The sequence below is a fragment of the Gallinula chloropus genome, assembly GCF_964237585.1.
Source record: "Gallinula chloropus genome assembly, contig: HAP1_SCAFFOLD_178, whole genome shotgun sequence".
NCBI lineage: Eukaryota > Metazoa > Chordata > Aves > Gruiformes > Rallidae > Gallinula > Gallinula chloropus.
The window spans coordinates 259813-273000 of NW_028168399.1; the positions used below are offsets into that span (position 1 = coordinate 259813).

The 13188-nt window shown below is 44.0% G+C and overlaps 2 protein-coding genes and 1 long non-coding RNA gene across 5 annotated transcripts; 1 reads left to right on the forward strand and 2 right to left on the reverse strand.

The window, feature by feature from the left end:
- Nucleotides 1–605: 605 nt before the first annotated feature.
- Nucleotides 606–2813, reverse strand: LOC311204525. Its single transcript, XR_014618066.1, has 2 exons — nt 2164–2813; nt 606–1317 (listed from the first exon to the last, which is right to left on the reverse strand). It is a non-coding gene; the product is annotated as an uncharacterized lncRNA (long non-coding RNA).
- Nucleotides 2814–3013: 200 nt separating this feature from the next.
- Nucleotides 3014–8788, reverse strand: LOC311204524 (glutathione S-transferase kappa 1-like). Of its 3 annotated transcripts, XM_084280936.1 has the most exons (8): nt 8658–8788; nt 7949–8030; nt 5914–6042; nt 5446–5546; nt 5005–5040; nt 4219–4335; nt 3555–3648; nt 3014–3325 (listed from the first exon to the last, which is right to left on the reverse strand). In XM_084280936.1, exons 1-8 carry the CDS (start codon nt 8721–8723, stop codon nt 3276–3278), a joined length of 675 nt encoding a protein of 224 aa, XP_084137062.1. In that variant the 5' UTR covers nt 8724–8788; the 3' UTR covers nt 3014–3275. The 3 variants fall into 3 exon arrangements, with proteins under 3 accessions (XP_084137062.1, XP_084137064.1, XP_084137063.1); XM_084280938.1 differs by lacking the exon at nt 5914–6042; XM_084280937.1 differs by lacking the exon at nt 5005–5040.
- Nucleotides 8789–9001: 213 nt separating this feature from the next.
- On the forward strand, nt 9002–13159 carry LOC311204526 (glutathione S-transferase kappa 1-like). The gene is made up of 5 exons (XM_084280939.1): nt 9002–9233; nt 9861–9942; nt 11849–11977; nt 12345–12445; nt 12851–13159. The coding sequence occupies exons 1-5, from the start codon at nt 9168–9170 to the stop codon at nt 12956–12958; spliced, it is 486 nt and encodes a 161-aa protein (XP_084137065.1). The 5' UTR covers nt 9002–9167; the 3' UTR covers nt 12959–13159.
- The last annotated feature ends 29 nt before the right edge of the window (nt 13160–13188 follow it).

Below are 13188 nucleotides of genomic sequence, written 5' to 3' on the forward strand. Positions count from 1 at the left end.
AGGCACCCTTTGGTAGGTAAGCAGTCAGAATTGCAACAATATGCATGCTCACTGATATAATTGCAAAGGTTGTAACCAGTTACTAATGGTTATCACAGGCAATAAGCAACACAAGGAAAAAAACGAGTTTGGATTTTGTTAATCTCAGTGGATATTAAGTACTATTTTAGTACCTAAATCCTCAAACATTTAATTTTGCCCTGATTTCTAGAAGGTATAAAGGCTATATAGGTATAAGGTATAGAGAATGATGGGAAATAACATAGGTTGAGGCTGCTGGGTCTCTTAGCCTGAAGGAGAATGAGGGGTCATCTCATCAATGTCTATAAATATGTAAAGGGTGAGTGTCAGGAGGATGAAGCTAGGCTCTTCCTTGTGATGTCCAGTGATAGGACAAGGGGCAATGGATGCAAGCTGGAGCATAGGAAGTTCCACGTTGCGATGGTTTGTCCCTGGCTAGAGGCCAGATACCCACTAAAGCCGCTGTATCACTACCCTTTTCAGCTGAAAAGGGGAGAAAATATATATTGGGAGGCTTAGGATTTGAGATAAGGACAGAGAGGGATCACTCTCTAATTAGTGTCATGGGCAAAACAGACTCAACGTGGAATAAAGAAAATTCATTTATTACACTACAACTAGACACCCAGTGAACCAGAGTCAGGTACTGAGAAGTACGGGCCAGGTCTTAAAGCACCTTCCCCCATGGGGACCATGGGGTCCCACCCACGGGAGACAGTCCTCCACAAACTTCTCCAGTGTGAGTCGTCTCTATCAGGGAGTCATCTCCTCACCACGTGCCTCAGCACAGCTCCCTTCTATTGGGTGCTGATGTTTGGGCCCAGACTGCTCCAGCCTGTTCCCCCACAGTGACAAGTCCCCTGGCAAACCTGCTGTGGCACGGGTCAATCTCTTCACTGGCTGTAGATGGTCTCTGCTCCCCATCCTTTTCCGTGGGCTGCAAGGGGACACCCGGTGCACAGGCTACAGGAGAATCTCTCTCTCTGGCACCCAGAGTGCCTCATGCACCCCTGCCCCTCCTTCTTCTGTGGCCTTGGTGTCCGCATAGCTTCTTACATCTTCTCACTCCCTTCTCTGCTGGCAAAATGCACCTGCCTGTGGTCTTTTTTTTTCTCCTAAATGTGATTCCCAGAGGCACCGTGACCATCACTGAAGGGCTCGGCCTTGGTCAGCAGCAACTCTGGCCTTGAATCGGCTGATGTTTACTCTCTGGGGCCTGCAGAGAGCTTCTAGCTGCTTCTTACAGCAGCCATCTCTGCAGCCCCCCTTTCTCTACCAACACATTGCTACGCAAAACTGCAACACACGTAAAGAAAAAACTTTTTCACTGTGAGGGTGACAGAGTGCTGGAACAGACTGCCCAGAGAGGTCATGGAGTCTCCTTCTCTAGACATTCAAAACCCACCTGAACATGTTCCTGTGTGACCTACGTAATCGTGCTGTGGCAGAGAGTTTGGACTAGATGATCTCTCAAGATCCCTTCCAACCCCTGGCGTTCTGTAGTTCTATAAACGATCCATCTAATTTGGTCCATTTAACAAAATCAGCATAGCTTTGGCACAAAGGCTGGTTTGTTTTAATCTGCCTGGCGGGTTCAAAGGACAAAGTTTCATGAGACCCTGGCTTTTACCATGAAATTACTCCAAGATGTTCCTTGCATTCTCCTGACCTGCTCACCAGAGTTCATTACATCCACAAAAGAGCATTTTACTCATTTCTGAGACAGTACTACCTATGGCAGTGGCTCCAGGTCAGTGAGGTGATCAGGCTTAATGTGTTGCTTCAGTTTTATCACAGCCTAAATCCGTTTGATAACATAAATTGGAGACTAGCAAGTTTTAATGGGAAAATGGTAAATTTCTTTAACATGGTTTCAAAAGACAAAAAGAAACCTATGACATCACATACATGACTCCCCTGTCATTCTAACTCCTGAATGAATGTAGCCTCTTCTATCTCAAAAATTTTCTTAAATTCCAGGCTGGATTTGCTCAAAGAGTGTGCTTGGGGAAAGGAGGAAGGAGTTCTCAAATTACAGGATATTTCCTAAAGAACTGAAAGAGGTGTAAGAAAGAAAAACTGTGGGTGGGAGAACAACTGATCCTCCTACAACACTTATAGCTGTAAGAACATGAAGGATACAGACTTTTTTCCAAGTTTTGCTGTTCAAGTGAACAACCATGAATATGGTTTAGCTTAAAGTTCAGAGACAGAAACTGGAATTCCAGCTGCTTGCTAGCTCTTCTGCTTTCTTCACTGATGCGTCAGAGCATGCCAGAAATCACTGAAAAATCAAGCCTCATACAAATCAAATTAATTGAAGTCTGTTACTCCCAATTCAAAATATTTCAGTATAGAATTTCTAACTACCATGATCGGAGGTGAGAGTAAAAAATTTTAATGTTTGTCTGTCTTTACCTGTGCAGACCGAATGATGGTAAGTTCCTCATAGCCATAATGAAATCGCCTTTGGATAGGCAGCATTTGGATAGGCCATCCTTAAGGAAGCTAAGCTAAGGTGGACTCCGGTTCAATTACCAACTAAACTTAGGTGGTATTCAGCACTGCCCTCCAAAAACAGTACTGTAAAACCCCTCTGCAAGGCTGGTGCCTGAGAATGCATGTGTGTGTGTTGGTCTACTCAGGCGTCAGTCACTGCAGAGCAAGGCATATAAAATACTGTCCAGGAAGGAGGCAGTTCTTTTTTAAATATCTGATTGGTTCCCCAGACTTCACTTTTCAGCTTGAATTGTCCCTCTTCCTTTTCTTCTTCTCTCCAGTTGCCATGCTGCAGAGTAAAAGGAAGCATGAATACTTTGTCCTGTGCTTCTAGTGTCTATGTCCTAGCTTGGACTTAAAATAAAAGGAGAATGTAGCCAGCTTCTGTTAGGCTGTATGCGTGTGTGTGTTCCTAAAGGACAAGCCACAATTTAATCCTTATGCTTTTGGAGTAAGAGAAAGAATTAATCAGAAAAGAAGGTTTATCTGTAAATAGAAGTTAAACATTTAACATTTAATCTTTAACGTTAAATCATAAAGAGAAGCACAATTGTATTGGTACAGAGCTCACCAGACTGGTAATACTGGCAAACCTTGAACTTCTGTGTAATTAGAGAGGAGACTGAGCTGTAAAGTTAGATGTTGAGGAGGAGAAAGTTGTCTCTCCATAAAATTGGATAAAATCAGATAATCACTGAAAATTTGCCATGTATATGTATATGTATATTTTCACTCATATATTTTCCCAGGACTTTTTACATCTTGGGACTTGGAACTGATGGAACTGGTCCCAGCCATTTTTCACCTGCAAGACAAGCCAGAAAAAAAGAGAAAGTTAAATTTTAACAGATAGAAGTGATTGGCATTTTAGTAGTAGGATGACTGTTCTTACTTTTCTTTTGAAAAGGAGGTAACTACTAAACATTGTTTAATGTTTGAAAGACATTAAGAGTGTTTTACTTTAGCTGTATTACATATTAATTAAAAGAGGGTGAAAGCATGAAACCAGAAGTGATGTTATTAGGTACACTCACCTATAACACTGCCTAGCAGCTCTAAACGGTCAGAGCCAAAAAAGAGATGAGGTTCCCCGTTAAAATGTGCCACAACAGCAGGCATCCCAAATGCCTATTGACACCATGGAGATGAAACAGAGAATGTTACAACAAGATGAATTTTTGCAGGCATATGATTAATCTTCAGGAATAAAAAGGAAAAACTTTGACTTTTTTTCCTCCCTTTCTTTTCGCAGCCTTCTTTCTTAAATATGAGTCTAATGGAGCCACCAGAAAGTCAGAGACTCTCCAGAGCCTGTGTGCCCCTTTTGGATGAGCAAAAAAAGCAACCTGATAAATCCAGTTTTATGTCAAGTAGCAATAAATGGTGTCTCTTAGTAGTGGTCCTGTAGCTCCTCATCCTTGCTGTCCAGCAGGAATAAGCTGAAGGGGTCAACCTTGATGATAGTGTGATAAACTACCAACGAGTTAGTTTTCACGTGTTTAACAAGCAAAGACCACCTAAGAGTCGGACTTGATGATCCCTGTGGGTTCCTTCCAACTCAGTGTATTCTATCATACTAAGAGAGAGAGTCTACACAGTGCTTTCTAATCATCACCTTCATTGATTCTTGCTTTCCAGTGCTCTTAATAGGGAAGGAATGCATAGCTGTCATGCCAAACAGCACAGGAAGCATCTCACCCCATATTTTATTGCTTCTTCTGTTGACTCTTTCAGTCGGTTCTTCACTGCAGGGGATGAAATCATTTCAAGTAGCTTCTGGGCGGCCTCTGATGATATCCCAGCCTGTTCTGCAACCTGAAAAGAGGATATGATTAAGAGTACCCTAATACTAAATATTCTAATTCCTACTATGGTCTACAGTTTAATCTTCAGTGACATCACTCAAGATCTTTTACCAAAAAAAGACAAAATATCCTTGAACCAATTCCTGCACATTTTCTTGCTATATTCCCAACCAATTTGTCATTTATCAACTCTCAGATACAAAGTAGCAGGGATATTTTAAACTTCCAAGCCCCACATTTGAACGTTTTTCAGGAGTTCCTAAACAAGGAAAAATTAAAAAAAAAAAAGGTTTAACCTCTGATCCAATGACTATCAGATAACATACTGAAAAATAAAAAAAAAAAGTGTTCTGAAAAGGAAAATCTTACTGTACAAGACTGCCAAGACAAAAAGTTAAAACCGGTTCATATGACAGATGTGGTGGTATAGAAACTGTAAGTGATACTGCATGAAAAGAGACTGTAACTCAAGGAGGTCAAAAGAGTTGCTAGTGTATCACTGTATCTTTTTAGCCTACTTTGTACCTCTGCCAGGCAGGAACAAAATAAAGTGGCCAAAGGTAGTTCCAGTGTTTATGGGGTAACATTGAAGCCGTCCTCATGCCTATTACTGATGCAAGCCACTAAAAAGAATCTTTTCCAGAAAAGCAGAAGCCCCGACAAAAAAGGAGTCACTTACAGCCAATATATTCTCCGGTTGACTGATATCTTCACGCTGGTAAAAGGAATAAAGTCAGTCATTTAGTACTTAAAAACCACCTCATCACTGGACTTGAATGCAAGGTTTCTAAGAAAATAGATGTGAGAACAGTACCAGTTGCTGGAGAAATTTACTTAGATAAACTTTTAAGTCACCTAATCCAGGAACATATGAAGTGCTTTTTGATAAGAAACACTAATCCATTTAGCACATATGACTCACCACACATACCTAGAAGGCAAATTAACCTGACCATAAGGTAGTTCTTTCTGTGTAATGTTTCCAGAACCATTACACCTGAAGTTTCCGGCTATGACTTTTAATGAATAGACATTTCCTTTCTCTTGCTCAGCTTCCACATTTGAATGAAGAAGAAGTGACAGAGAAAGGACCAAGAAGTTGGCTTCATAAAATACTGACCTGTGACCAGAAACGGATCCAGAACTCTCTAGATAAGGGTTCCAAGTATTGAGGTTGTGTCATATCAACAGCTGTGATGAAGCGCATGGCCCCAAGGCTGCCTGGGATTTGTGTGGAGACAGAGAAGCACAGTGAAACAAGGCACAGGATTAGGGACAGATGTGGTCTGCACAAGTGCTATCCAAGAACAGTATGATCCTCTCTACAACAGTCCCCAAACAAAACATTAAAGTTTATATTGATTCAAAGTTCTCATTAAAGCCTATGTGGATTTCATGCTGTTAGCATTCATAAGCATACTCCTCCAGAAGTTCTTTTTATGGTTAAAAATACAGTTTTCATCTTGCTCACAGATTCAGGAAGAGGCTGTGGACAGCAAATTCATTTTCATCTTTACCATTAGGGATAGGGAAAACTTGAACTACAAGTGCTGCGACTGAAAGACACCAGCTAAGCTAAGTCTCTTACTTTTTCCAAGAATGCGTTGGAAGTCATCTTCTGCAATTTGTACAGGCACTTGGTAGTATTTTGCCATCCTTTTTATATCCTTCAGCAGGTATTCTGCACGCTTTGGCAACATTGCTGGGGGCTTGTTACCTTTCAGAAAAAGTTGAGATTTTCAAGCGTATTATAAATTATATTTTATAGAATTTTATACATTATATAATTATAAATATATTACCATTTATAAAACAAAATTACAATTCTATAAACAAAGCTGGGAAAATCCAGCTTTGCCTAAGGAAGAGTGTATTTTCCTACTGGCTTACTGAACATACACAGCTTTTCCAAATATAATGCTAGGACTTAAACAGGATTTATTTTGGGTTTTGCACAGATCTACCCTTTAAAGTTAGCAGAAGCAGTTTTAAACCAAGGTATAAATGTTCTAGCAGGGATTTCTAATGATTCAGACAAACGACTTCCAAGCAAAACAACTATTCATGCATGGATGAAAAAAGTAGAGACTTATTAATGTGATGATTTATGAGTCTTAGTGATGACTTCATTCTAACAAGGCCACAAGTACTAATTTTTGGCATGGTCAGGTGCTTCATGCTTGTTACAAATTGCAAGTGTTCCACAAAATTAATTCAGGTTTGAACTCAACACAAAACTTTTAGAAAAATATTCCATGCAGTAATTATTATAATTTAGAGCTGATTGACTTTGGCATAGACTGTATATGTGTTTTCAGTTTGCATGGCAAGCTTTTTTTGCATGGCAGGAGGGGGCTGCAGGGGTGGCTTCTGCAACAAGCTCCTAGAAGATTCCCCTAGGTACGACTGAGCCAGTAGCAGCCTGATCAAGGATGGACCCATCGCTGACCAAGGCTGAGCCCATCAGCAATGGTGGTAGCACCTCTGTGATACATTTAAGAAGGCAAAAAATCTCCAACACCTAGTGGCAGGTTTTTGTCTCCAGAGAAAGGATGTGAGAAACTTTGCAGGCACCCAGGTCAGTGAAGTAAGAGGGGGAGGAGGTACTCAGATGCCAGACCAGAGATTCCTCTGCAGCCTGTGGAGAAGACCATGGTGAAGCAGGCTGTCTGCCTGCTGCCCATGGAGGACGGTGGGAGAGATCCCACATGCAGCCCACTGAGGACCCCACGCTGGAGCAGGTGCAGACACATGAAGGAGGCTCTGACTCCATGGGAAGCCGGAGCTTGAGCAGGCTCCTAGCAGGACCTGCAGCCCATGGAAAGAAGAGCCCGTGCCAAAGCAGGTCTGCTTGTGACCCAATACGAGACCCACACTGGAGCAGTCTGGTCCTGAAGGTCTGCACCCTGTGGAAGTGACACCCGACTGGAGCAGTTTGTGAAGAACTGTAGCCTGTGGGAGGGATTCACTTTAGAGAAGTTTGTGGAGGACTGTCTCCTATGAGAGGGACTCCATGCTGAAGCAGGGGAAGAAGTCGTGAGAAGGAAGGAATGGCCAAGACAACCTGTGATGAACTGACTGCAAAACTCATCCCCCTTGTGCCACTGAGGGGAGGAGGCAGAAAAATAATGACTAAAGTTGAGGCCAGGAGGAAGGGAGGGGTGGGCACAGGTGTTTTAAGATTTGTTTTTTCCTTGTTCTTCTGCTCTGTTTTGACTGGGTAATAAATGAGATTATTTTTTTCTAAAGTTGTCTGTTTTGCCCATAATGATAATTGCTGAATGATTTCTCCCTGTCAACCCATGAGCCTTTTCTTGTATCTTCTCTCCCCTGTCCAGCTGAGGAAGGAGTGTGACAGAGTGGCATCTGACCTCCAGCCAGGGCAAACCCACCACAATGTGCCACAAACAATACAAGCATTAGGGGCTGTGTAGACATAGTCCCTGCGTGTGACTTCTTAGTCACTATTAAGCTCCACAATCCTGTCGTCAATTTGTTACTGGTGCCAGAACTTTGTTTGCAGTTGGCTCTGTGGGATCTACAGTCAGTAAGAGCCTGCCTGTAAGTGTCGTACTAGTGAAGAAGGATTTTCCCTACAGAGTTCATCTCCCTGTATTGCCTACCAGTTGCTTGCATTATGCCACCAAGGAAAGCTGGACGCAAGCGCAGCTCAATACTCCAGATGTGCTGGTACCGGCACAGTACCTGCAACATAAGAAAGCAGCAATGGGTTAAGAGTCAGAGGAGATGTCTGTCAAGCTGTATGCAACTAGGAGACAAGCTAAGGAGTGGAATAGACGCTGCAGATGAATCCTTTTCTTTGTGCTTGCCACAGTTCTAAAATCCTCTCCTGAGTGCTGCCAAAGAACTCTGATCTCAGAAAAACAGAAAGGACCATATTATATTATGACGGTACAGGACTAAGCAGGGATACATAAGGAAAAAAAATCAAGTACACGGCTTGTTAGACATGGAAACTATCCCTAAAAGCAAAATGTTCCCTCCCAAATAAGCACAGGCCACGCAGCCATTTGGCTGAGACACGCGCCCTTCCTTAGTGCCCCTGCTTTTCGACACATGAGGAAATAGCCCACACAAGCGAGCTAAAAATAAAAGCGGAATATGAGGCAGGGATAGTACTGCCTGCGGCCAAATGGGAAGGCACCGCGAGCTGGCTGGACGAGATGCCCTTGAACCGCTCCGGAAGGGGAGACAATGTAGGGGTCCGGCCAGCCCACACCTGCACATGCAGAGGACGGCTGCCGCGGCCGAGACCACGGGGAGACGGCAGGGCGTCCTGGGAACAGTCTCTGTCTTCCCCCCACTCCTCACCTCAAACCCCAACCAGGAGTATGGAGACACCACATCGTAAAAGAGCTCCACGAGCTTCCGTCCCATCCCGATTCCGTCCTGCTGCTCCGCCGCTACCCAATGCGCGCCAGCGGCGGCAGCACCTCCCCTGCGGCAGGAGAGGGGCGTGGGCCGCGAGTGCTTCCGCTTCCGTGGCCACAGTCCCGGTGTCACCCCGGCTTTGTATCCTCACTGGTTTGGGAGCAATTCCGCTTCCGTGGGTTTATTCTCATCAGGGAATGGGTTTTCTCTTTCCCTGGTTCTGGGTCCACAGGTACCGCAGCTGTTTGCATTGCTTGTATAACCGAGTGTATTATTATTTTATGAAGCCAATTGCTCCCAAACCAGTGAGGATACAAAGCCGGGGTGACACCGGGACTGTGGCCACGGAAGCGGAAGCACTCGCGGCCCACGCCCCTCTCCTGCCGCAGGGGAGGTGCTGCCGCCGCTGGCGCGCATTGGGTAGCGGCGGAGCAGCAGGACGGAATCGGGATGGGACGGAAGCTCGTGGAGCTCTTTTACGATGTGGTGTCTCCATACTCCTGGTTGGGGTTTGAGGTGAGGAGTGGGGGGAAGACAGAGACTGTTCCCAGGACGCCCTGCCGTCTCCCCGTGGTCTCGGCCGCGGCAGCCGTCCTCTGCATGTGCAGGTGTGGGCTGGCCGGACCCCTACATTGTCTCCCCTTCCGGAGCGGTTCAAGGGCATCTCGTCCAGCCAGCTCGCGGTGCCTTCCCATTTGGCCGCAGGCAGTACTATCCCTGCCTCATATTCCGCTTTTATTTTTAGCTCGCTTGTGTGGGCTATTTCCTCATGTGTCGAAAAGCAGGGGCACTAAGGAAGGGCGCGTGTCTCAGCCAAATGGCTGCGTGGCCTGTGCTTATTTGGGAGGGAACATTTTGCTTTTAGGGATAGTTTCCATGTCTAACAAGCCGTGTACTTGATTTTTTTTCCTTATGTATCCCTGCTTAGTCCTGTACCGTCATAATATAATATGGTCCTTTCTGTTTTTCTGAGATCAGAGTTCTTTGGCAGCACTCAGGAGAGGATTTTAGAACTGTGGCAAGCACAAAGAAAAGGATTCATCTGCAGCGTCTATTCCACTCCTTAGCTTGTCTCCTAGTTGCATACAGCTTGACAGACATCTCCTCTGACTCTTAACCCATTGCTGCTTTCTTATGTTGCAGGTACTGTGCCGGTACCAGCACATCTGGAGTATTGAGCTGCGCTTGCGTCCAGCTTTCCTTGGTGGCATAATGCAAGCAACTGGTAGGCAATACAGGGAGATGAACTCTGTAGGGAAAATCCTTCTTCACTAGTACGACACTTACAGGCAGGCTCTTACTGACTGTAGATCCCACAGAGCCAACTGCAAACAAAGTTCTGGCACCAGTAACAAATTGACGACAGGATTGTGGAGCTTAATAGTGACTAAGAAGTCACACGCAGGGACTATGTCTACACAGCCCCTAATGCTTGTATTGTTTGTGGCACATTGTGGTGGGTTTGCCCTGGCTGGAGGTCAGATGCCACTCTGTCACACTCCTTCCTCAGCTGGACAGGGGAGAGAAGATACAAGAAAAGGCTCATGGGTTGACAGGGAGAAATCATTCAGCAATTATCATTATGGGCAAAACAGACAACTTTAGAAAAAAATAATCTCATTTATTACCCAGTCAAAACAGAGCAGAAGAACAAGGAAAAAACAAATCTTAAAACACCTGTGCCCACCCCTCCCTTCCTCCTGGCCTCAACTTTAGTCATTATTTTTCTGCCTCCTCCCCTCAGTGGCACAAGGGGGATGAGTTTTGCAGTCAGTTCATCACAGGTTGTCTTGGCCATTCCTTCCTTCTCACGACTTCTTCCCCTGCTTCAGCATGGAGTCCCTCTCATAGGAGACAGTCCTCCACAAACTTCTCTAAAGTGAATCCCTCCCACAGGCTACAGTTCTTCACAAACTGCTCCAGTCGGGTGTCACTTCCACAGGGTGCAGACCTTCAGGACCAGACTGCTCCAGTGTGGGTCTCGTATTGGGTCACAAGCAGACCTGCTTTGGCACGGGCTCTTCTTTCCATGGGCTGCAGGTCCTGCTAGGAGCCTGCTCAAGCTCCGGCTTCCCATGGAGTCAGAGCCTCCTTCATGTGTCTGCACCTGCTCCAGCGTGGGGTCCTCAGTGGGCTGCATGTGGGATCTCTCCCACCGTCCTCCATGGGCAGCAGGCAGACAGCCTGCTTCACCATGGTCTTCTCCACAGGCTGCAGAGGAATCTCTGGTCTGGCATCTGAGTACCTCCTCCCCCTCTTACTTCACTGACCTGGGTGCCTGCAAAGTTTCTCACATCCTTTCTCTGGAGACAAAAACCTGCCACTAGGTGTTGGAGATTTTTTGCCTTCTTAAATGTATCACAGAGGTGCTACCACCATTGCTGATGGGCTCAGCCTTGGTCAGCGATGGGTCCATCCTTGATCAGGCTGCTACTGGCTCAGTCGTACCTAGGGGAATCTTCTAGGAGCTTGTTGCAGAAGCCACCCCTGCAGCCCCCTCCTGCCATGCAAAAAAAGCTTGCCATGCAAACTGAAAACACATATACAGTCTATGCCAAAGTCAATCAGCTCTAAATTATAATAATTACTGCATGGAATATTTTTCTAAAAGTTTTGTGTTGAGTTCAAACCTGAATTAATTTTGTGGAACACTTGCAATTTGTAACAAGCATGAAGCACCTGACCATGCCAAAAATTAGTACTTGTGGCCTTGTTAGAATGAAGTCATCACTAAGACTCATAAATCATCACATTAATAAGTCTCTACTTTTTTCATCCATGCATGAATAGTTGTTTTGCTTGGAAGTCGTTTGTCTGAATCATTAGAAATCCCTGCTAGAACATTTATACCTTGGTTTAAAACTGCTTCTGCTAACTTTAAAGGGTAGATCTGTGCAAAACCCAAAATAAATCCTGTTTAAGTCCTAGCATTATATTTGGAAAAGCTGTGTATGTTCAGTAAGCCAGTAGGAAAATACACTCTTCCTTAGGCAAAGCTGGATTTTCCCAGCTTTGTTTATAGAATTGTAATTTTGTTTTATAAATGGTAATATATTTATAATTATATAATGTATAAAATTCTATAAAATATAATTTATAATACGCTTGAAAATCTCAACTTTTTCTGAAAGGTAACAAGCCCCCAGCAATGTTGCCAAAGCGTGCAGAATACCTGCTGAAGGATATAAAAAGGATGGCAAAATACTACCAAGTGCCTGTACAAATTGCAGAAGATGACTTCCAACGCATTCTTGGAAAAAGTAAGAGACTTAGCTTAGCTGGTGTCTTTCAGTCGCAGCACTTGTAGTTCAAGTTTTCCCTATCCCTAATGGTAAAGATGAAAATGAATTTGCTGTCCACAGCCTCTTCCTGAATCTGTGAGCAAGATGAAAACTGTATTTTTAACCATAAAAAGAACTTCTGGAGGAGTATGCTTATGAATGCTAACAGCATGAAATCCACATAGGCTTTAATGAGAACTTTGAATCAATATAAACTTTAATGTTTTGTTTGGGGACTGTTGTAGAGAGGATCATACTGTTCTTGGATAGCACTTGTGCAGACCACATCTGTCCCTAATCCTGTGCCTTGTTTCACTGTGCTTCTCTGTCTCCACACAAATCCCAGGCAGCCTTGGGGCCATGCGCTTCATCACAGCTGTTGATATGACACAACCTCAATACTTGGAACCCTTATCTAGAGAGTTCTGGATCCGTTTCTGGTCACAGGTCAGTATTTTATGAAGCCAACTTCTTGGTCCTTTCTCTGTCACTTCTTCTTCATTCAAATGTGGAAGCTGAGCAAGAGAAAGGAAATGTCTATTCATTAAAAGTCATAGCCGGAAACTTCAGGTGTAATGGTTCTGGAAACATTACACAGAAAGAACTACCTTATGGTCAGGTTAATTTGCCTTCTAGGTATGTGTGGTGAGTCATATGTGCTAAATGGATTAGTGTTTCTTATCAAAAAGCACTTCATATGTTCCTGGATTAGGTGACTTAAAAGTTTATCTAAGTAAATTTCTCCAGCAACTGGTACTGTTCTCACATCTATTTTCTTAGAAACCTTGCATTCAAGTCCAGTGATGAGGTGGTTTTTAAGTACTAAATGACTGACTTTATTCCTTTTACCAGCGTGAAGATATCAGTCAACCGGAGAATATATTGGCTGTAAGTGACTCCTTTTTTGTCGGGGCTTCTGCTTTTCTGGAAAAGATTCTTTTTAGTGGCTTGCATCAGTAATAGGCATGAGGACGGCTTCAATGTTACCCCATAAACACTGGAACTACCTTTGGCCACTTTATTTTGTTCCTGCCTGGCAGAGGTACAAAGTAGGCTAAAAAGATACAGTGATACACTAGCAACTCTTTTGACCTCCTTGAGTTACAGTCTCTTTTCATGCAGTATCACTTACAGTTTCTATACCACCACATCTGTCATATGAACCGGTTTTAACTTTTTGTCTTGGCAGT

Excerpts from the sequence above, each read along its gene's own strand:
- LOC311204524 (XM_084280936.1), bottom strand. The coding sequence starts at position 8,723 with ATGGGACGGAAGCTCGTGGAGCTCTTTTACGATGTGGTGTCTCCATAC. Across the intron at positions 8,031-8,657 it reads ACTCCTGGTTGGGGTTTGAG|GTACTGTGCCGGTACCAGCA; the intron begins GTGAGGAGTGGG and ends CTTATGTTGCAG. Across the intron at positions 5,547-5,913 it reads CCAACGCATTCTTGGAAAAA|GCAGCCTTGGGGCCATGCGC; the intron begins GTAAGAGACTTA and ends CACAAATCCCAG.
- LOC311204526 (XM_084280939.1), top strand. The coding sequence starts at position 9,168 with ATGGGACGGAAGCTCGTGGAGCTCTTTTACGATGTGGTGTCTCCATAC. Across the intron at positions 9,234-9,860 it reads ACTCCTGGTTGGGGTTTGAG|GTACTGTGCCGGTACCAGCA; the intron begins GTGAGGAGTGGG and ends CTTATGTTGCAG. Across the intron at positions 12,446-12,850 it reads GGATCCGTTTCTGGTCACAG|CGTGAAGATATCAGTCAACC; the intron begins GTCAGTATTTTA and ends TCCTTTTACCAG.